Source organism: Salmo salar, chromosome 21 (genome assembly GCF_965601325.2).
Source record: "Salmo salar chromosome 21, fSalSal1, whole genome shotgun sequence".
Classification (NCBI taxonomy): Eukaryota; Metazoa; Chordata; class Actinopteri; order Salmoniformes; family Salmonidae; genus Salmo; species Salmo salar.
The window spans coordinates 29,211,661-29,233,508 of record NC_138311.1 but is presented as its reverse complement, the minus strand read 5'-3'; the positions used below and the strand labels follow the sequence as shown (position 1 = coordinate 29,233,508).

At 40.1% G+C, this 21,848-nt stretch overlaps 1 protein-coding gene and 1 long non-coding RNA gene across 3 annotated transcripts; one reads left to right on the top strand and one right to left on the bottom strand.

Moving 5' to 3' along the window:
* The first annotated feature begins 4,050 nt into the window (after positions 1–4,050).
* LOC106582122 (cell surface glycoprotein CD200 receptor 1-A) lies at positions 4,051–16,518 on the top strand. Of its 2 annotated transcripts, XM_014164876.3 has the most exons (7): positions 4,051–4,534; positions 6,781–6,867; positions 7,283–7,588; positions 7,720–7,974; positions 15,613–15,721; positions 15,817–15,832; positions 15,946–16,518. In XM_014164876.3, exons 1-7 carry the CDS (start codon positions 4,465–4,467, stop codon positions 16,036–16,038), a joined length of 936 nt encoding a protein of 311 aa, XP_014020351.2. In that variant the 5' UTR covers positions 4,051–4,464; the 3' UTR covers positions 16,039–16,518. The 2 variants fall into 2 exon arrangements, with proteins under 2 accessions (XP_014020351.2, XP_014020352.1); XM_014164877.3 differs by lacking the exon at positions 6,781–6,867 and having other exon boundaries at positions 4,061–4,534.
* Positions 16,519–19,150: 2,632 nt separating this feature from the next.
* Positions 19,151–21,577, bottom strand: LOC106582052 (uncharacterized). The gene is made up of 4 exons (XR_001323234.2): positions 21,350–21,577; positions 20,847–20,866; positions 20,696–20,739; positions 19,151–19,987 (listed from the first exon to the last, which is right to left on the bottom strand). It is a non-coding gene; the product is annotated as an uncharacterized LOC106582052 (long non-coding RNA).
* Positions 21,578–21,848: the final 271 nt, after the last annotated feature.

The window sequence follows — 21,848 nt, the reverse complement described above, 5'->3', positions numbered from 1 at the left end:
CTACCAAACATCCATGCTAAAACATACACTACGTCTGTCTGCTGCCTTTGAGTTGTCACAGACTAAATGCCAATCACCAAACGAGGAAACTAATGCATTTGTAGATTACATCGAACTTTATGCTGTCAAAGGCTGCATTCTGCAATACGGACGGGAGTTACAGCAACCTACATTTGTTGACATCCTTGTACATAAAACAGCGCTACAGTGCTGCTGTTTTTACGGTTTAATAAACTCAGCAGAGAATGTTCTCTCTCCATTCAGCTCCACTCTTCTTGAGGAGCGTTTATTTAAAACGCGCATTCAATCCCCTTGATCTCTTACACAACTAGCCCAATCATGCTTCAATGGGCCGCGATTCACAGTGCGTTGGCAGGACATGACAATGACAGAGGTTCCGCTCGTGATGTTAAATTGCAGGCGCAGATGCTCCGATTTCAAAACGATTTGGAGCACAGTTGAAAAGTTAACACATTGACTATACAATGGACTAATTAGACAAATAAAAACAGTACTTTTCAATGCTTGAGGTATAAGCGGTGTGGCGTGTGATGGTAAAATGCATGTCTCACCGCCAAAGCGTGAGAGTTGGCAGCTCTGCTGCTTTGACATCTGTGACATCTGATCGATATGCACTATATTACTGTAATGTACTGAATCTTAAATCATGTACGTGTATTTATTTATAAAACAGTTGTACATTAAGTATCCGTTTTGAACACAGTGCCATAAGGAATATTATTGATATCCAACTTTACTCCTACCTATACCCATCCTTAGTTAGAACACAAGGCATTGTTGAACATTAGTTCACATACAATATAGTATTCGAATTGAGTGGCCATAGTGTTCAGCTTTTGATCAACTTTAGATTCATTCATTATCATCAGCTCTTTTTTTAATTGTCCTTTTTTGCCAGCTTGCACATAATTAAGTTTCCAAAGAACATACAGATAAGTGGCACAGACAAAACCAATGCCCTTCCTCCCCACATCCTCCTCCTCTCTCCCCTCTGTGGTTCAGACATTTTTTACTGATGTCAACAGGATTGCAAGGGGTAAAAGGTAATGGTTGTCGTTCTGCTAGACTACATCATATCTGTTTGGGGGTATTTGTTCGACCACACCCTGAATGTGCTAAATGTTTGTTCATGTCAGTTAATCTCCCATTTGAAAAGCTCAATGTGATGAAGGAGTCATCAACATCTCCCCTCTTATGTTGAGTGTGATGGCATCTCTGCAGAGCGAGATCATTACAGTCATATGGAGAGTGTTAGCACATAATACAGACCATCTACACATCTATTAGCTGGTAATGAGTGTTCACTCTGAGCCGATTAGTAATTATAAAGCCTTACCAATAATTATGTATCAACATGAAACTAGGAACATTTTGACTTAAAGTAATGTAAGGACCTCAAAGACCTGTTGGCTGTTCTGCCACCCGCACAGCACATTATCCAGTGTTAAATCAACACTGAACGCTAGTCCAGTGTCCATACTGATCCACACTTTTCAATGTTACATTAATCTTACATTTAGACGTTCCGCTAGCGGAACACCTGCTCCAATATCCAATGATGGGCGTGGCGCGAAATACAAATTCCTCTAAAATCCGAAAACTTCAATTTTTCAAACATATGACTATTTTACAGCTATTTAAAGACACGACTCTCGTTAATCTAACCACACTGTCCGATTTCAAAAAGGCTTTACAGCGAAAGCAAAACATTAGATTATGTCAGCAGAGTACCCAGCCAGAAATAATCAGACACCCATTTTTCAAGCTAGCATATAATGTCACAAAAACCCAGAAGACAGCTAAATGCAGCACTAACCTTTGATGATCTTCATCAGATGACACACCTAGGACATTATGTTATACAATACATGCTTGTTTTGTTCAATCAAGTTCATATTTATATCAAAAAACAGCTTTTTACATTAGCATGTGACGTTCAGAACTAGCATACCCCCCGCAAACTTCCGGGGAATTTACTAACAATTTACTAAATTACTCACGATAAATGTTCACAAAAAGCATAACAATTATTTTAAGAATTATAGATACAGAACTCCTCTATGCACTCGATATGTCCGATTTTAAAATAGCTTTTTGGTGAAAGCACATTTTGCAATATTCTAAGTACATAGCCCAGCCATCACGGGCTAGCTATTTAGACACCCGGCAAGTTTAGCCTTCACCAAAATCAGATTTACTATAAGAAAAATGTTATTACCTTTCCTGTTCTTCGTCAGAATGCACTCCCAGGACTTCTACTTCAATAACAAATGTTGGTTTGGTCCAAAATAATCCATCGTTATATCCAAATAGCGGCGTTTTGTTCGTGCGTTCTAGACACTATCCGAAATGGTAAATCAGGGTCGTGCGCATGGCGCATTTTGTGACAAAAAAAATCTAAATATTCCATTACCGTACTTCGAAGCATGTCAACCGCTATTTAAAATCAATTTTTATGCAATTTATCTCGTAAAAAAGCGATAATATTCCGACCGGGAATCTGCTTTTCGGTAAATAGAGGGAAAAACAGAAAGACGGGGGCGGCCAGTGCACGCGCCTAAGCCCTTTGTCCTCTGATAGACCACTTAGCAAAAGCGCTCGTGTGTTTCAGCCAGGGCTTTGAATTACGTCATTCAGCTTTTTCCCGGGCTCTGAGAGACCATGGAGGCCGTAGGAAGTGTCACGTAATAGCAGAGATCCTTTGTAATGGATAGAGATGACAAAGAAGGCAAAGAAATGGTCAGACAGGGTACTTCCTGTACAGAATCTTCTCAGGTTTTGGCTTGCCAAATGAGTTCTGTTATACTCACAGACACCATTCAAACAGTTTTAGAAACGTTGGAGTGTTTTCTATCCAAAGCTAATAATTATATGCATATTCTAGTTTCTGGGCAGGAGTAATAATCAGATTAAATCGGGTACGTTTTTTATCCTGCCGTGAAAATACTGCCCCCTAGCCATAACAGGTTAACACACTGCTTATTTCCCACAGTGCCTTACCTTTTGAGTAAATTGTAGAGTTACCACCCATGACTGTATTTCTTAGTGGCAGAGACATGGTTGTTACATTCATCCATTTTTTGTCCTGTGGCCTTCATCAAGTGAGTTCCTCATCAAATAGGCTATCATTCAAATTCAATTCTTAAACACAATACAGGTTTTAAAAAGGTATTACTTTGAGGGCCTAGTTTTATCCTAATACAGTGGCATGAAACTGATGGTTTTCAGGCCTGCAAGTCACATTATGATGGCTTGCAAAGTGATGTGTAATTACTATTGGAATCCAACCAGCGTGGGAATATGCAACATTTTGAATTTCTACTCACCTGCATTCAGAATGACTGCCGGGTTGTTAAGAATAAGAAATGGGACTATCTAAACCATTTAAACTGGAACAACCATTTCAGTAATTGGTGCAATAAGTCCAAGTAACAGATTGGATTAGTTAAAAACAATCTATGTTATTTATATTTGAGTCGCATAAGATGAATTAGTCAATTAATATACTGTACATGCAAAAACATAGATATTGAAACAAACACAAATCAACCTGTAATAGAGCATACTGGGAAAAATTATAATGATGGTCATGGTTTTGGTTTAACACTGGTTATTAATGCCAACACTGGGGTTATTTTAAATCAATGACTGTTAATTTAACACTTACAGAGTTCATTACACTGAAAAATCAACAATAGGGAACATTAGACAATTTTCTGTATGTGGTTTTTGAGTTTACAATCTGATATTTTCTATTACATAAATAGTAATATTTATTTACGAAGATAATTATTGTGGGGGCGATAGCAAGTTAAAAAAATAACTTAAGAAAGAGGAACTACATGTTAGGGTCCATTGGACAAATTAAAATCCGTGACTTGGAACAGAATGACAGTTAGAAGTATGATAACCAGTGTTTTTAAGAGTTTTAGCAGGGCACCTGCAGTTATTGCTGTTTCAGAGACTTTAAAGACTGTGTGGCACTCTGTGGTTATGTGACAAGCGGGAGAGGAAACAGGCGTCTGAGTCAACAACCGTCACCGTGTGTGGGAGAATGAGAACGAGAGAGCTGTACAGAGGAAGTAGGGGAAGAGAGAGGGAGGGATTATTTAGTTTTTTTAGGGGCTTGTTACAGTAACATCAGTAAAGGAGTCAAATATGTAGATCAGGACAGAGCCAGAGAGCTGATATCAACTCAGATTTAGAGATTGGAGGAAAGAGAAGAGAGCATTGAGACAGTTTAAACAGTACAGTTATAACACATTGAGACAAAAGGAGACAGAATGGAACAATAATACAGCCAGTTTTAGGGTTCAGGGACAACGGTATTGTGTCCAAGGGGGGAGTTTAGGAATTTGTTTTTTGGGGGGGACAGGTGGAACGAGTAGCAGTGTCTTGAGGAGTCCAGAGTATTGTCAGGAGCCATATAGAACAACCAGAGAGATGGGGAAGACATCGATAATAGGAGTCATCTCTCTTCTGGCTGTTTCTGCATCCTGGAGCTTAGAAACAGGTTTGAGAATCTCATCATTTCATTTTGATCTCATCACTTCATTTTGTTTATCTGGCTGGTTTTGGTTTATTTTGAGTCCAGTTTAAAGCAGTGGTCACCAACCTTTTCTGAGTCAAGATCACTTTCTGAATCAAAATGCAAACCGCTCTGTTTTTTAAAAAACATTACTTAATAAACGTAAACCTATTCAACATTAACCAAATAAGTACAGTTCTGTAGCAACAAGGTTTGTGCAGTAGGCTATAGGCCCAATATATTACCACTGCATATCGGCTATGCTTGAATTGCCCTGCCAATGTTGTTCTTCTCAGACCATTTTGAAATTATATAAAAAAATGTTAGGCATATGATCACTCTGGTAATATATAATCCGTTGTATTATTATAATTATATATTTTCTTTTACTGAACTAATGGCCTTGCTCTAATGGTCAGTCTGAGGGGAGGGAGGGAGCAGCAGTGAGGCTGCCTGTCACCCAACTCACCGTCCCTCTGCTCTCCCTCCGCTGAGATAAAAGGACACAGTCTTCAAACTGATGGCAAAAATCAAGTCACATTGCCTTATTTCTGCCTCATGCACCAATTCATGTTGTTACTCCTATGACCAGAGAAAGTTAAATATTCCTCGATATTAAAAAAGACACAAGCCGCTAATAATAACCCAAGCTTATTGGAACACTTTGTTATACTCCTTCATTGCAGCTGCAGCGCTGGTTGTAGCGTGAGTGAAAGTAGGGAGAACATGCATGTTATGGCTTAAATTGTTGACAATGCTCAATAACAACTTAAACATGAACTTACTCATAAAAACAGCAGTCTCTCTCTAGTCATGGCTTTAAACGTTTTTAAATCTCACAGTATCAACTTTGCTGTGCATCCAATGCTTCTTTTTACAGTCTATTGCTCAAGGAAACTGTGCAGACACGGTGATCTGAGCTATCTGATTGGCCAGTGGTAGGCCTGTAGGTAGGCCTGTAGGTGCATATACTCTCCACCTACCGCCAACAGTGCAATTTAAATAAATCGGAAGTCAATTATTTGCGTTGGGTTTTTTACAAAAATGTTTGGGGATCGACTAGGAATGCTTTGGAGATCAGTTAGTGACCACTGGTGTAAAGGGTTAAATTATTCATAAAACATTCAAAGCATTTTATCTATAGATACCCTAAAATAGATATGATTATATCATACAGTCAGAATATTTATTTTATGACCAAAACAAACGGATAAAAAATAATGTTTTATATTTTCATACTGCTCTGCCAGCTGCTGGTAGAATCCCCAAGGGCTCTAGATTTCTATGCCATGTGTATCGAGAGTTCTGTTCTGACTACTCTGTTGAGGTCAAACTGAAGACAAAGTCAGTGGAACAGATTTGGGTGATTATACAAAGATGTTTTAAACAAAAGGTTCCATTGTTTTCTACCACGGGAAGGAACATGCAGCGTATCACACGGTAGAGACTAGTGTGTGTTGGTGTGGCATGGTTTACAGATGAACTAACATATTTTCCCCTGTATTTGAGAGGAGATTGATTTGAGGCACGTTAGGGGGAAAGTGACATTACTAATCAGGCAGTGTATGGGGGTCCTGTGGGTTTCTGTAACCACCACAGAAGTTATACACTTGTCTAAAGTAAACATCAACAAGAATGAAAGAGCAGTGTGTGACCCAGAAAACGTCCCACTTCAGAAACTTCCGTAAACTAGCAGTCATCCTCCCATGATATCACATCTTATGATAACATTGGGAGCTGTTTTAAGAGTGGAAAGTTTTATGTTCTGCTTTTTTTTTTAAACACTTAACTAACAAACCAAACTTTATAATAATGACTAATAACCTCCAACTGTTCAACTATCACTTTTTTGTAAGACAAATTTTATAAGACATTGGCTTTCAAATTACCGACAACCCACTTTTCTTCCTCAAGACTGTTTTGCTGATCAACTAAGACATTTACATTTACGTCATTTAGCAGACGCTCTTATCCAGAGCAACTTACAAATTGGTGCATTCACCTTATGATATCCAGTGGAACAACCACTTTACAATAGTACATCTATATCTTTTTTTGGGGGGGGGGGGGGGTTAGAAGGATTACTATATCCTATCCTATCCTATCATAAGACATGCTTTTCTATTGATTGAACTTACACTTGATGAAATCATGTTTAATTGATGATGTTGAATGCTTAACATTTTGCTAACATGATCTGCCACTAACATGCACTTTGATCATTCTCTCAGGATATAACCACAACATTTCTGTGATCTCTCACACTTCCCCTTTCCTCACCTCCATTGTTCCTCTAGTCCAACAACACGGAGTCATTGGTAAAACATACATTTTCTTTTTACCAAACCTATTTAATCGCCACTATGAGCCTGCATTACCATGTTGCCACATTTTTGGTCAGAGAGAGAGATAGGGCTTTGTGTTTTAGGAGAGGAGAAAGAGGAAATGATGCATAAAAGTTTCCTGTTCCTTGGAATGAGGCCTGATAGTCTGCATGACTCTGATAGGTCTGAATATCCGACATAGCCACATCAAGCTCCTCTGTATGTATTGTATGTATTGTAAAAAGATAATGATACATATATGTAGGCCTTTCATAATACTCATACAACTGTATCACACATGCATTTGATATGAAACCATTGATTCATTTACCGTCCATTTATCCAAAAGTATTTTTTATTTACATAAGTACAATTCTTTGAATTAGTTATTTTAATAGTATTTCTTTAGATGCCAGGAGTGAACATTTCCACCTGGGGAGTAATGCCATCTTAAAGTGCAGCAATAAGACTTGGAGTGAGATGATCTACACCATCTGGAAACTAAACCTGGATGGAATAATGTGTCAAATATCATCTAGTAATGATAACCTAAATCTGAACACATGCAATGATGGAAAAGCCATGCTCAACACATCCAGGGGTGAATCCTACCTGCAGATTCCAGGGTTCTCAAAGAGAGATGAGGGAATCTACCACTGTGAGTCGGTGTACAAAGCAGGAAGCTACACTTCAAACATTGATGTATCGCTAATAGGTAAGAAACCTTCATAGATTTGTACAATTTAGCATGACTTCTGTGTGCTTTAATTTCTCTATACTGCAAAATACAAAATACCTGTGTTGTTCTCAATATGCTTATTTCCCCCCTATTCCCCCTGTGTGCAGCCCCTCCCAGTGTGTCTGCCTGGCTAGAGTGGGAGGGCAGTAGGCAGGTGGCTGTGTGTTTAGCTGAAGGGGGGAAACCAGCTGCCTCCATCTCCTGGAGTGAAAAATGGAACTCTACTTCAACCACCACATTGAACCTAGATGGCTTCAACAAAGTAGAGAGTCGATTGGTCCTGCCTGAGGGGATTGCTACGGGCAACCTGACTTGTGCTGTCATACATCCCTCCTGGGAAGAGGTGCATATGGTGACACCAGGTACAGACTGACTATTTAGAATTTAGAAGGACACTGTATGACTAATATCTCACTCTTTTAGAATAGGAGTGAACATCGTAGCTTTTTTAGTCAATAAAATCCTTCAGAGTCTATTGACAAAGTTTACTTGTGATGTAGAATCTACATGGAAAATACATTGGAATTGAAAAAAGTAACCAACTTGTTTTGAGGGTGAAATTTCAACCAAAGAATCCCCAAGGGCTCTAGTCATCATTGTAACCAATTTTCAGCATAAAAAAACCTTGTATAAAATATGTTGAATATGTACCTTTGAAACAATGTCAGATCTTCAACGTTATGTCCACTATCCGAAAAAAAACTACAGAGTTGATCTATCTAACATCTATCTAACATCTATTCATTTAGTCTCCCATCCAGGGTTTTAACCAAACCCAGGCCTGCTTATGCTTTGATATTTGCCATTGACTACTACCAATGTGCTACTGTGAGAATGATTATAAGGAGATCTCTTAATAACTAAATATTTTCATTGTTGATATCGAAGTCATTCCAAAGGATATGTGTGACAGAGCAAATGAAATGTAACCATACTTTATAAGTCATACACTGTATCATAACAAATTAGATTTAGGCCTATATATATTGTATAGCATTTGCAAAGTCATCAACAGCTATTGTTTCAATGCAACCCAGCGTTAAACGAAAAATAGACAATACTTATAGGCCTAGGGTTTCAATCTTGGTTTGATTTCAAATTTAATCATTAATGTGTTGGATTCACGTCTCCATCTCATCCAAAAATCAAAGTTAAAGAATATGACTAAATCAAATGAAACTTTAAATGCACTTTAAATAAAGTTTGATTAGATTTAGTCCTATTCTTTAACTTCGATTCCGGTTTGAGATGGAGACATGAACCCAACATACCAATTATACATTTGTAGACCTACTGGAATTAAACCCAGACTAAGGGCACTATTCAATTTGTAAAGCTGAAGCGTTATCCACTCTGCGCTAGAATTTCTTATGTAATTTTCGATTGAGCCAACATATGCAGTGTTTACTGTGAGTGCAATCTCAGCCAAAGTGGGAACATTGCCTCTAAATTTCAATCGCACTGTAAAGCTGAACTTCCACAATGCGGATTGAATAGAGCCCTAAGTCAGTGGCACAAAATATACACTGCCTTCTGTAAGTATTCAGACCCCTTGACTTTTTCCAAATTTTGTTACGTTATAGCCTTTTTCTAAAATAGATTAAATAAAATACAATTCTATGCAATACCCCATAATGATGTAGCTAAAACAGAAATGTATTACAAATAAAAAGTATTCAGACCCTTTGCTATCAGACTCGAAATTGAGCTCAGGCGAATCCTGTCTCCATTGATCATCCTTGAAATGTTTTTACAACTTGATTGGAGTCCACCTGTGGTAAATTCAATTGTTTGGACATAATTTGGAAAGGCACACACCTGTCTATAGGAGGTCCCACAGTTGACAGTGCATGTCAGACAAAAACCAAGCCATGAGGTCAAAGGAATTGCCCGCAGAGCTCCAAGAAAGGATCGCGTCAAGGCACAGATCTGGGGAAGTGTACCAAAACATTTCTGAAGCATTGAAAGTCCCCAAGAAAACAATGGCCTCCATCATTGTTAAATGGAAGAAGTTTGGAACCAGTAAGACTTCCTAGAGCTGGCCGCCCAGCCAAACTGAGCAATCGGGGGAGGGAGGGCCTTGGTCAGGGAGGTGACCAAGAACCCAATGGTTACTCTGACAGAGCTCTAGAGAACTTATCAGAAGGACAACCATCTCTGCAGCACTCAACCAATCAGGCCTTTATGGTAGAGTGGCCAGACAGAAGCCCCTTCTCAGTAAAAGGCACATGACAGCCCGCTTGGAGTTTGCCAAAAGGCACCAAAAGACTCTCAGACCATGAGAAACAATATTCTCTGTTCTGATGAAAGCAAGATTGAACTCTTTGGCCTGAATGCCAAGAGTCACTTCTGGAGGAAACCTGGCACTATCCCTACAGTGAAGCATGGTGGTGGCAGCATCATGCTGTGGGGATGTTTGTCAGTGGCAGGGACCTAGGAGACTAGTCAAGATCGAGGCAAAGATGAACGGAGCAAAGTACAGAGAGATCCTTAATGAAAAATCTGCTCCAGAGTGCTCAGGACCTCAGACTGGGGTGAAGTTTCACCTTCCAACAGGACAAAGACCCTAAGCACACAGCCAAGACAAAGCAGGAGTGGCTATGGGACAAGTCTCTGAATGTCCTTGAGTGGCCCAGCCAGTGCCCGAACTTGAACCCGATCAAATATCTATGGAAAGATCTGAAAATAGCTGTGCAGCAACACTTCCCATCCAACCTGACAGAGCTTGAGAGGATCTGCAGAGAAGTATGGGAAAAACTCCCCAAATACTGGTGTGCCAATTTTGTAGCGTCATACCCAAGAAGACTTGAGGCTGTAATCGCTGCCAAAGGAGCTTCAACAAAGTATTGAGTATTGGGTCTGAATACTGATGTAAATGTCATATTACATTTTTTTTATTTTAGGAATTTAGCAAAGATTGTACATTTTTGCTTTGTCTTTATGGTGAAAAAATAAAAATTTAATCAATTGTAGAATAAGGCTGTAACCTAACAAAAAGTGTAAAAAAGTCAAGGGGTCTGAATACCCCTCAAATGTTGCGTTGACAACCAAACACAATTCACTTTTGTAATATAGTAAATAGCCTATTAAATTGTTGACAAGTTAACAAATTATATGTTTGATTTAGGTCCCCAACTAAACCAAAAATAATAGTTAAAGAATAGGATTGAGCCAGTTGCTCAGATAAAACTATCCTTTGTTTAGATTTTCTTTAAATCAAATCAAATGTTATTTGTCACGTGCGTCGAATACAACAGTGAAATGCTTATTTACAAGCCCTTAACCAACAATGCAGTTTTAAGAAAAATACAAAAAAAAGAAAAAAAGGTACAAATAATTAAAGAGCAGCAGTAAAATAACAATAGCGAGGCTATATACTTTATAGGGGTTCCAGTACAGAGTCAATGTGTGGGGGGCACCGGTAAGTCGAGGTAATTGAGGTAGTATGTACATGTAGGTAGAGTTATTAAAATGACTATGCATAGATAATAACAGAGAGTAGCAGCGTAAAAGAGGGGGGGGGGGGGGGGGCAATGCAAATAGCAGAGAGAACAGTCTATGACTAGGGTGGCTGGAGTCTGACAATTTTTAGGGCCTTCCTCTGACACCTCCTGGTATAGAAGTCCTGGATGGAAGGAAGCTTGGTCCCAAATAAAATAAAATAAAATAGTATTAGTCACATACACATGGTTAGCAGATGTTAATGCGAGTGTAGCGAAATGCTTGAGCTTCTAGTTCCGACCATGAAGTAATATCTAACAAGTAATCTTACCTAACAATTTCACAACAACTACCTTATACACACAAGTGTAAAGGAATGAATAAGAATATGTACATAAAAATATACGAATGAGCGATGTCCGAACGGCATAGGCAAGATGCAGTAGATGGTATAGAGTACAGTATATACATATGCGATGAGTAGTGTAGGGTATGTAAACATTATATAAAGTGGCATTGTTTAAAGTGGCTAGTGATACATTTATTACATACATTTTTTCATTATTAAAGTGGCTAGAGATTAATCAGTATGTTGGCAGCAGCCACTCATTGTTAGTGATGGCTGTTTAACAGTCTGATGGCCTTGAGATAGAAGATGTTTTTCAGTCTCTCGGTCCCCGCTTTGATGCACCTGTACTGACCTTGCCTTCTGGATGATAACGGGGTGAACAGGCAGTGGCTCGGGTGGTTGTTGTCCTTGACGATCTTTTGGCCTTCCTGTGACATCGGGTGGTGTAGGTGTCCTGGAGGGCAGGTAGTTTGCCCCCGGTGATGCGTTGTGCAGACCTCACTACCCTCTGGAGAGCCTTACGGTTGTGGGTGGAGCAGTTGCCGTACCAAGAGGTGATACAGCCCGACAGGATGCTCTCGATTGTGCATCTGTAAAAGTTTATGAGTGTTTTTGGTGAGAAGCCGAATTTCTTCAGCCTCCTGAGGTTGAAGAGGCGCTGCTGTGCCTTCTTCACCACGCTGTCTGTGTGGGTGGACCATTTCAGCTTGTCCATGATGTGGACGCCGAGGAACTTAAAACTTTCCACCTTCTCCACTACTGTCCCGTCGATGTGGATAGGGGGCTGCTCCCTCTGCTGTTTCCTGAAGTCCTCAATCATCTCCTTTGCTTTGTTGACATTGAGTGTGAGGTTATTTTCCTGACACCACACTCCGAGGGCCCTCACCTCCTCCCTGTCGGCCGTCTCGTCATTGTTGGTAATCAAGAGGGCCACCATAGTTCCTGTTCCCAAGAAAGTGAAGGTAACTGAGCTAAATGACTCTGTACTGGGCCGTACTCATTACCCTCTGTAGTGCCTTGCGGTCGGAGGCTGAACAGGTGCCATACCAGGCAGTGATGAAACCAGTCAGGATGCTCTTGAAGGTGCAGCTGTAGAACCTTTTCAGGATCTGAGGACCCATGCCAAAACTTTTCAGTCTCCTGAGGGGAAATAGGTTTTGTCATGCCCTCTTCACCACTGTCTTGGTGTGCTTGGACCATGTTCGTTTGTTGGTGATGTGGATGCCAAGGAACTTGAAGCTTTCAACCTGCTCCACTACAGCCCCGTCGATGCGAATGGGGGCGTGCTCGGTCCTCCTTTTCCTGTAGTCCACAATCATCTCCCTTGTCTTGATCACTTTGAGGGAGAGGTTGTTGTCCTTGCACCACACGGTGAGGTCTCTGACCTCCTCCTTATAGGCTGTCTCGTCATTGCCGGTGATCAGGCCGACCACTGTTGTGTCATCGGCAAACTTAATAATAGTGTTGGAGTCGTGCCTGGCCGTACAGTCATGAGTGAACAGGGAGTACAGGAGGGGACTGAGCATACACCCCTGAGGGGCCCCCGTGTTGAGGATCAGCATGGCGGATTTGTTGTTACCTACCCTTACCACCTGGGGGTGGCCCGTCAGGAAGTCCAGGATCCAGTTGCAGAAGGAGGTGTTTAGTCCCAGGGTCCTTAGCTTAGTGATGAGCTTTGAGTGCACAATGGTGTTGAACGCTGAGCTGTAGTCAATGAATAGCATTCTCACATAGGTGTTCCTTTTGTCCAGGTGGGAACGGGCAGTGCGGAGTGCAATAGAGATTGCATCATCTGTGGATCTGTTGGGGCGATATGCAAATTGGAATGGGTCTAGGGTTTCTGGGATAATGGTGTTGATGTGAGCCATGACCAGCCTTTCAAAGCAATTCAAGGGCTACAGACGTGAGTGCTACAGGTCAGTAGTTATTTAGGCAGGTTACCTTCGTGTTCTTGGTCACAGGGACTATGGTTGTCTGCTTGAAACATGTTGGTATTACAGACTCAGACAGGGAGAGGTTGAAAATATCAGTGAAGACACTTGCCAGTCGGTCAGCGCGTGCTCGGAGTATATGTCCTGGTAATCCACCAGGCCCTGCGGCCTTGTGAATGCTGTCCTGTTTAAAGGTCTTACTCACATCAGCTTCAGAGAGCGTGATCACATAGTCGTCCGGAACAGCTAGTGCTCTCATACGTGTTTCACTGTTACTTGCTTAGAAGCGAGCAAAGAAGTAATTTAGTTTGTCTGGTAGGCTTGTGTCACTGGGCAGCTCTTGGCTGTGCTTCCCTTTGTAGTCTGTAATTGTTTGCAAGCCCTGCCACATCCGATGAGCGTCGGAGCTGGTGTAGTACGACTCGATCTTAGTCCTGTGTTGTGGCTTTGCCTGTTTGATCGTTCGTTGGAGGGCATAGGAGGATTTCTTATAAGCTTCCGGGTTAGAGTCCCGCTCCTTGAAAGCGGTAGCTCTACCCTTTAGCTCAGTGCGGATGTTGCCTGTAGTCCATGGCTTCTGGTTGGGGTATGTACGTACATTCACTGTAGGGACGACGTCATCGATGCACTTATTGACAAAGCCAGTGACTGATGTGGTGTACTCCTCAATGCCATCTGAAGAGTCCCGGAACATATTCCAGTCTGTGCTTGCAAAACAGTCCTGTAGCTTAGCATTTACTTCATCTGACCACTTTTGTATTGACCAAGTCACTGGTGCTTCCTGCTTTAATTTTTGCTTGTAAGCAGGAATCAGGAGGATAGTATTATGGTCAGATTTGCCAAATGGAGGTCGAGGGAGAGCTTTGTAAGTGTCTCTGTGTGTGGAGTAAAAGTGGTCTAGAGTTGTTTTCCCTCTGGTTGCACATTTAACATGCTGATAGAAATTAGGTAAAACTGATTTAAGTTTCCCTGCATTAAAGTCCCCTGCCACTAGGAGCGCCGTCTCTGGGATGAGCATTTTCCTGTTTGCTTATGGCCGTACACAGCTCCTTGAGTGCGGTCTTATTGCCAGCATCGGTTTGTGGTGGTAAATAGACAGCTACGGAGAATATAGATGAAAACACTCCAGGTAGATAGTGTTGTCTACAGCTTATCATGGGATACTCTCAGGTGAGCAAAACCTCGAGACTACCTTAGAAATCGTGCACCAGCTGTTGTTTACAAATATACATAGACTGCCACCCCTTGTCTTACCAGAGGCTGCTGTTCTATCCTGCCGATACAGTGTGTAACCCGTATAACCTGTATTTTATTGATGTCGTCGTTCAGCCACAACTCAGTGAAACATAAGATATTACGGTTTTTAATGTCCCATTGGTAGGATATACATGTCACCCCGACCTCTCTTTCTCCTGAGAATGACGGGATAAGGGCCTGTTCGGGTGTCTGGAGTAAATCCCTCCCATCCACCTCATTAAAGAAAAATGATTTGTCAAGTTCAAGGTGAGTAATCGCTGCTCTGATGTCCAGAAGCTCTTTTTCGGTCATAAGAGACGGTAGCAGCAACATTATGTACAAAATAAGTTACAAACAATGCGAATAACAAACAAAATAGCACGGTTGGTGAAGAGCCAATAAAAGGGAAGCCCTCCCCTGGTTGCGTTGTCAATCAAACACTATTCAATATAACTATACAGTAAATACATAGCATATAGTTAAGGCTGTCTTACAAACTAATGTAGGCCTAACAGTATTTATTCAACCTTAAAATGAGTAATACATCCATTGCCTACTGTAGCCTAACTATAAATATATTCTTACGTAATCATAGAAAGCGTGCATGATCGAGATAGCATGCAAAGATCACAGGTCTGTGGAGATCTTCACAATTGCTATAATAATCTGGGCAGAATCTCAAACAGCAGTAATCACTTGCACTGTGTACTTTTGTATAAATACAAAATATCTGACATTGTATTCCCATTTAAATGTTTGAAAGCTCAGTGATAACACATTTAGATGACAACTAAACCAAAAATCAGACATTGTTTTTCCATTGGAATTTGGTTGTGCTTTTAGATTGTTAAAATCATAGTGATAACACATTGGGTATTCATCAAATTTATGGCTGTCTTTTTGAGTAGGTGAATAATCGTTGAAATCTCATTGATTAACGTCTCAACCAAATATTACCCACATTTCCATGTTGAAATTACGTGGTGTGCCCAGTGGGAAATGTATTCTGATTCTGATTATTTATAATTTTCTCTCCCTGTCAGAAATCTTCATACCCTGGCGATTAGTCATAATCTCCGTGGGAACTATAAGCTTCATCATGGCTATTCTGGGGGGTTTATACTTCACACGAAAACACCCATGCAGAATTAGGTATGAATATTCATTATTCTAATGATTTTGATCTTTTATGATTTGGTTCAATGTTATTGCTTGTATAATAAAGAGCTGTATCTGTGTATTCACAGCCCCAAGGCTCCTCAGGTATGTATGAGCTATATCCTGCGTTGTGTCACGTCACATTACCTTAATACCTGTATGTTTTGCGTAGATAGCAGTTTACTGTAAATAGTGATGAGTCTCTGTTTCTCTCTCAGTCACAGGACTATGTAGAGGAAGTAGAACCCTACGCCAGCTATGTACAAAGTGTCAATTCAATCTACAACTCCTCTGCAGACCTGTTCACATAACACACACACACCTCTGCACGCCACTCTGAGAACTTTGAGGTTGAAGAAACTGATCCAGTAAACAGGGGAATGACGGAGGACATGACACAGGGCTTCTGTTACAAAAGGAAAACCTCACAGATCTGATCACTCCTGACTGACGTGAGAAAATGGCCAAAAACAGACATTTCTACCACCAAAGAGATGTGGGCAGATGAGAGATGATCTTTCCAGTTTAGCATTTTCACAATTTGCACAATGAGAACTATGACTTGCTGTGTAGTTAGCACAACTGTATACCACTGATCTCATAACACACGTTTGACTGTTCCCACACTCCTGTCATCTGCAAATCATGGGGAAGAGTGCAATTTTGAGATGTTTAATCAAAATCTCAATTTATATAATACTGATGTGTAATTACAGTGTTTTTGTTGAGTTTATATTTATGATTGAATTTAAATATCAAGTTTATTATATATTAAAAACAGATTCTTTACATTTGAAACCTACATCCAGAGTTAATGAGGAAAGGATTTGAAGCATTCTCTGTGTTTACATTCATGAGACAAGAGTTTGACTCTGAGAACTAAGATAACAACTAAATTCTTGAATTTAATCAATTGCTTTTGAGTTGGAAAATGTGTTTGCAGTGGTGGAAAAAGTACTCAAATGTCATTCTTGAGTAAATCTAAAGATACCTTAATAGAAAATGACTCAAGTAAAAGCGAAAGCCACCCAGTAAAATACTACTTGAGTAAAAGTCAAAAAGTATTTGGTTTTAAATATACTTAAGTATCAAAAGTAAAAGCATTCATAATTTCAAATTGCTTATATTATGCAAACCAGGGGCACACTCCAACAATCAGACATTCACTTACAAACAAAGCATTTTTGTTTGGCGAGTCCGCTAGATCAGAGGCAGTAGGGTGTCAGGGAAAATGTATGGAGTAAAAAGTGCATTATTTTCTTTAGGAATGTAGTGAAGTAAAGGTTGTCAACAATATAAATAGTAAAGTAAAGTACATATACCCCCCAAAACTACTTAAGCAGTACTTTAAAGTATTTTTACTTAAGTACTTTACACTACTGTATGTTTGTTTGTATTGGTCAATTTCATAGGATGTGACATGATACTGTATACTCACAAACAGAATGGGGTACCCCAGACACAACACAGGGGCTATAAAGCTGAAACATCTGTCTAGAACGTTTTATCATCACCAAATATGGTAGTGAGAGAAAGTCCAGTCACGGATTGTGGGGGAGGTTGGAACTAGCTGAAACTGGCTCGACATTCTGCAAATGTTCTCATTGATGAAACATTTTTCTGTTCCTAAAACTAGAATATGTTATGAACACAGCGCACTAAGTTTTATAGACTTGACGTTTTGTCAAAGTTTTTTTTTAGATTGCATTGTTTTAAAGGAGTGCAAAGTCTATTTGGGTTTACCCACACGCACACTTCACATTGGAGGCGTTCCCTAATGGAAATATGCAAATACATGCTACAATGCGCTAGTAGGATCTCGCTAGCTCGTGCATGACTTTGTCCACCTCATTCCTTGTTCTGCCCATTATGCATCATTTGCTCCCACTGTAAACACAGATTAACTATCTGTTGGCATACTGTTGAGTGCTTGCCATAAAGCAGGGGATGTGCACCCTCTGCTGGAGAATATTGGTGAACTAACTTTATGAGAAAGAGGGTATGTTTAGGGCTGCATTCCAAATTCAAAGTAGACAGCCCTCAGCCCTTGAATGACGTTTTACATCTTCACATCCGAGTGTACCTTAAATGTCCCTTACCCAAGCGACGGCGAGTGATGATCGGAGAAGCAACGTCCATGGTGGAAATCTTGAAATTGAGCATAAAAACAACCAACCTAAAGCTATTAATGTACCTTGCAAGCTAACTTAGCTAGCTAGCACTCCTGTCAGCTACAGTTGGCTAGCTAGTTTTATAGTAACGTATTCCAATACATTTCAGAATTCCCAAAAATACGTTTATGAAGGTAGCTACGTTCTACAGGGTTCTCACTAGGAGACTAAGCCAATTTACCAATGCTAAAATAAATGTAATCTACAACAAAAAAAATAGCAAGCTAGCTCCCTGGCCCCCGATTAAAAATAAAAAAAATAAATACAATATAAATATAGGACAAAACACACATCACAACAAGAGAGACAACACAACACTACATAAAGAGAGACCTAAGACAACAACATAGCAAGGCAGCAACACATAACAACACAGCATGGTATCAACACAACATAACATGTGACTACAGTTATCATTAAAATGTAGGTCATAGCAACCCCACAAGTGATCAAAGTTCTTCACTCGCTACCTCAAGCTAAATCGAGGGCCGAGGGGGCAACATTAGTGAATTGGACCTCCACTTAAGATGGCAATCAAACTGCATTCAGTTTCAATGGGGATTCCCCAAAACGAAAGTAGCTAGCGCAAGGGCTGAGGGGTTAAAAATGACGTACTTGGACTGCAGCTTAGATCTCCTTTCCATGAAGACGTTTTCTATGAGTTCACCTCTTTCCTAACCAGAAATCTCAAAGAAGAAGGACAGGGGAATACAATAATGTGAAAACTCATGCTGGACTTTCCTCCATCTTGCTATCACAATTTTAGTGATGTTAGAAACCCAGTTATAACAAATCAAGGGAGTAGTGTAGGAGACTAGTAAAGGAAGTCCAGTATAAGTAGGCCTAGTGATACAGAGTGACAAAGCAACATACAGGTTGAATCTACAATGTGGCTCACATAGGATTTGAAACAATCACCTGCTGATTATCAGTCCATATGATCCATTTTGATGAGCATGGACCTTGAATTGAAACATGTTTTGGTTAACATACTTAAGCTGTAGGCTATTATGTGATTTGTGAATAATGCTGACTAAAGAGGAAGCTAAATTGATCTATTTTGACAGAGGTTCTATTTTTTACCTCCTAAGGATCCACATTATTGGCTATATGTCTTCCACAGCTACTCTTTGTTTTCCTCTCTTTAGTTTTAAAGAAGCCCCAAAATATTAATTGATTCAATCTTGAAGTTGCAGAAAATTGTCTGCCGTTGATTGTTGCCATTGATGTTATAAACGTCAGGATACAAAAGTGGCATTTTCAAACAATGTTGATTTAATCCATCTTTGCATCCATCATTGATAGGATACGATTTACGATCGGACAGATCCTGGTGATTTTGAGAAACAACTAAGACCGGTTCACAAAACAACAGTATCTCCAATCCCGCTCTCACCTTACTGTATCTCATTCAAATAGATTTGTGCAAAGAAAATATTTCGCATAAAATTCAAACACGTAATTCTATCACAAACATCTCATCTCTCTCTTTTGCGGTACTAAACATTATCTTAGGCACGAGCCCAGGGTGTGTGTGTGGTGTGGTTGGTAGTTGTATCTCAAGGGTCAGTATGATAGCGATAGCATTTGAATCTCTGGCCTGTATGTTCCCTCTGTCAAGAGGCCAAATAAACCACATAGAAAGTCTGAACGAAAGCATCCATTTCTCTTAGTAGAAAAGACGTATACATTAACATAGGCATAATGTGACTGTAAAACATAATTAAACACAACTATAGAAGCACATAATTCCTGCAACCACACTGCATCAAGAAAAGTTCCATTTGTGGGCGCTATCATAGTCATATCTAGGGTCCTTTGGTTCAGAAAGGTGCTGTCCAGCTTGCCCCAGGCCTGTGTCCACCTTGCATCTCCATTGTCCCCCCCCCTCCACACACACACATTGTACATGAGGTCAGCCCATGAAGACATAGTCATCTGCACAGTCTTCTTTAATTAATGACTGGTGGGCGGGGCAAGTTGGAAGTTTAACAATGGCGTAGTCACAGTCGTTAGCGTAAGAATCTACGATGACTCCTGTTGTCTTGGTGTTGCTATGGTCAATGGTGGCGTATGTCACATCCTCTTCCTGTCACAAAATAGAAACAATGGGGTAAAACAAAAGTTATGTTGTAATTGTCTTAAATAAGCTTCCTTTCCTTGAATATTTCCCTTTATGATAAGGGCCAGGAATTATCCTTGACCATGTGACCTGATCAGGAAAAACTTGTTGGCTAAAATAGAATATACATTTTTTTAAATAACTCCTCTCCCCCATGACCACTGATCTAGTGTGAATGTATCACAGGTGAATTGGATAATTTTAGACTGATAAGGAAGCTTCTGTACTTGTTGAATTCTTGAATATGTAACACACAGACACACATTATCTGTGTATATCAGACAGCGGTTTTGATTTGACTATGATCTACTTCTGTGCACACTTTTTGAACCATGAATACAGCCTTTTACACCATAGAATCCACCTCTCACCTGACAAGCAAAACAAATATGCTGTGAACTTTATCTAACATACTTATTATAAATCATCCATATCCCTTACAACTTTCACTACTTGTTTGAAGAGCCCCAAAAATTATTTTCGAACTGTGATCCAGCGAGAGACAGAATTATACACACACACACGCACATGCATGTATTATTGAAAAGCATTGAAAATAATTGGAATTTCAGTGTACTTCTTGAATATAAATGAAGTTGACCCTGACCCTGTACTCAACTCAGTGTCATATCATCCATGTGTTTGGACATGCCAAATATTGTTTGTACTTCATACCTTCTTTTCTGCGTCTGGGCTGCTATGATCATCACTGTCATCTCCTGAAGAGAATCATACACGTAGCCATGTTTTTATTTAATTTTAACAAATACTTTAAAGCATAACAAGAAAATGTGACGTTCTTTTCTAAAAGAAATAGAAGTATTACCATCTTTATTTTTCTTCTTCCTGAAAAAAGGAAACAGAGGACAAAGTTTATACATGTAATTCACAACTCACTCTAACAGAGAAGAGTGTAAATTGAATTGGTCACCCAACAGAAATGAGAGAGAGTGCTGTTACAATGTGTGCACTTCAAATGAAAACATATTGATATTAAAGAGTTTAATGAGTATTCACTGCAAAGTTATTGTTAAAAATAACTTCCTGGAAGATGCTGCTAGACAGGAAGCCCTACTCAACACTATTGCTGCAACAGGAAGCTCTGTACACATGCTTGTATATGTATTCAGACAGAGGCCATATTCCCTGTCAGCTACAGGCCATCATCTCTCTGAGACCAACAAGAAAGTCATGCACACTTACAGCCACTTTTTCAAAATAGATCAACTACTGCAAGACAGTTTTGAAAGAAGCAGAACACACTAACAAGAACAAACCATGTGTGTGCGTGTCGGGTGTGTGTGAGCATATTCCTCAGTAAGTGCTCACCTCAGTGTACTACACATATAGTTTCCCATGGTGAGTCAGCTGATCCGAGGTGCCCGGGTTGGAGGGCGCTCAGAACATGTCAGGTGTTGAGGTCGTGGTGCCACGACAACTCTGCTCTGTCGCCGTTAACTATTAACTGACACAAGATAGCGTGTGGAAGAACACTTGTCAGTCAGAGAGAGAGAAGGAGAGAGACAACGGTATGTTTGATATACTGATTTCCTGTGCTCTGTGGTTTACAGCAGCACTACACACACACACACACACACACACACACACACACACACACACACACACACACACACACACACGGTAAGATAGCATGTTTTCTTTATTTAACTAGGCAAGTCAGTTAAGAAAAAAGTCTTATTTACAATGACGGCCTAGGAACAGGGGTGTTAATTGCCTTGTTCAGGGGCAGAACGACATATTTTCACCTTGTCAGCTCAGGGATTCAATCTAGCAACATTTCAGTTACTGACGTTATAACGCTCTAACC

What these genes read in the sequence shown, in the direction of transcription:
- LOC106582122 (XM_014164876.3), top strand. Translation starts at nt 4,465, where the DNA reads ATGGGGAAGACATCGATAATAGGAGTCATCTCTCTTCTGGCTGTTTCT. An exon ending in CCAACAACACGGAGTCATTG is followed by an intron (nt 6,868 to 7,282) that starts GTAAAACATACA and finishes GTATTTCTTTAG; the next exon opens with ATGCCAGGAGTGAACATTTC. An exon ending in GGTGCATATGGTGACACCAG is followed by an intron (nt 7,975 to 15,612) that starts GTACAGACTGAC and finishes TCTCCCTGTCAG; the next exon opens with AAATCTTCATACCCTGGCGA.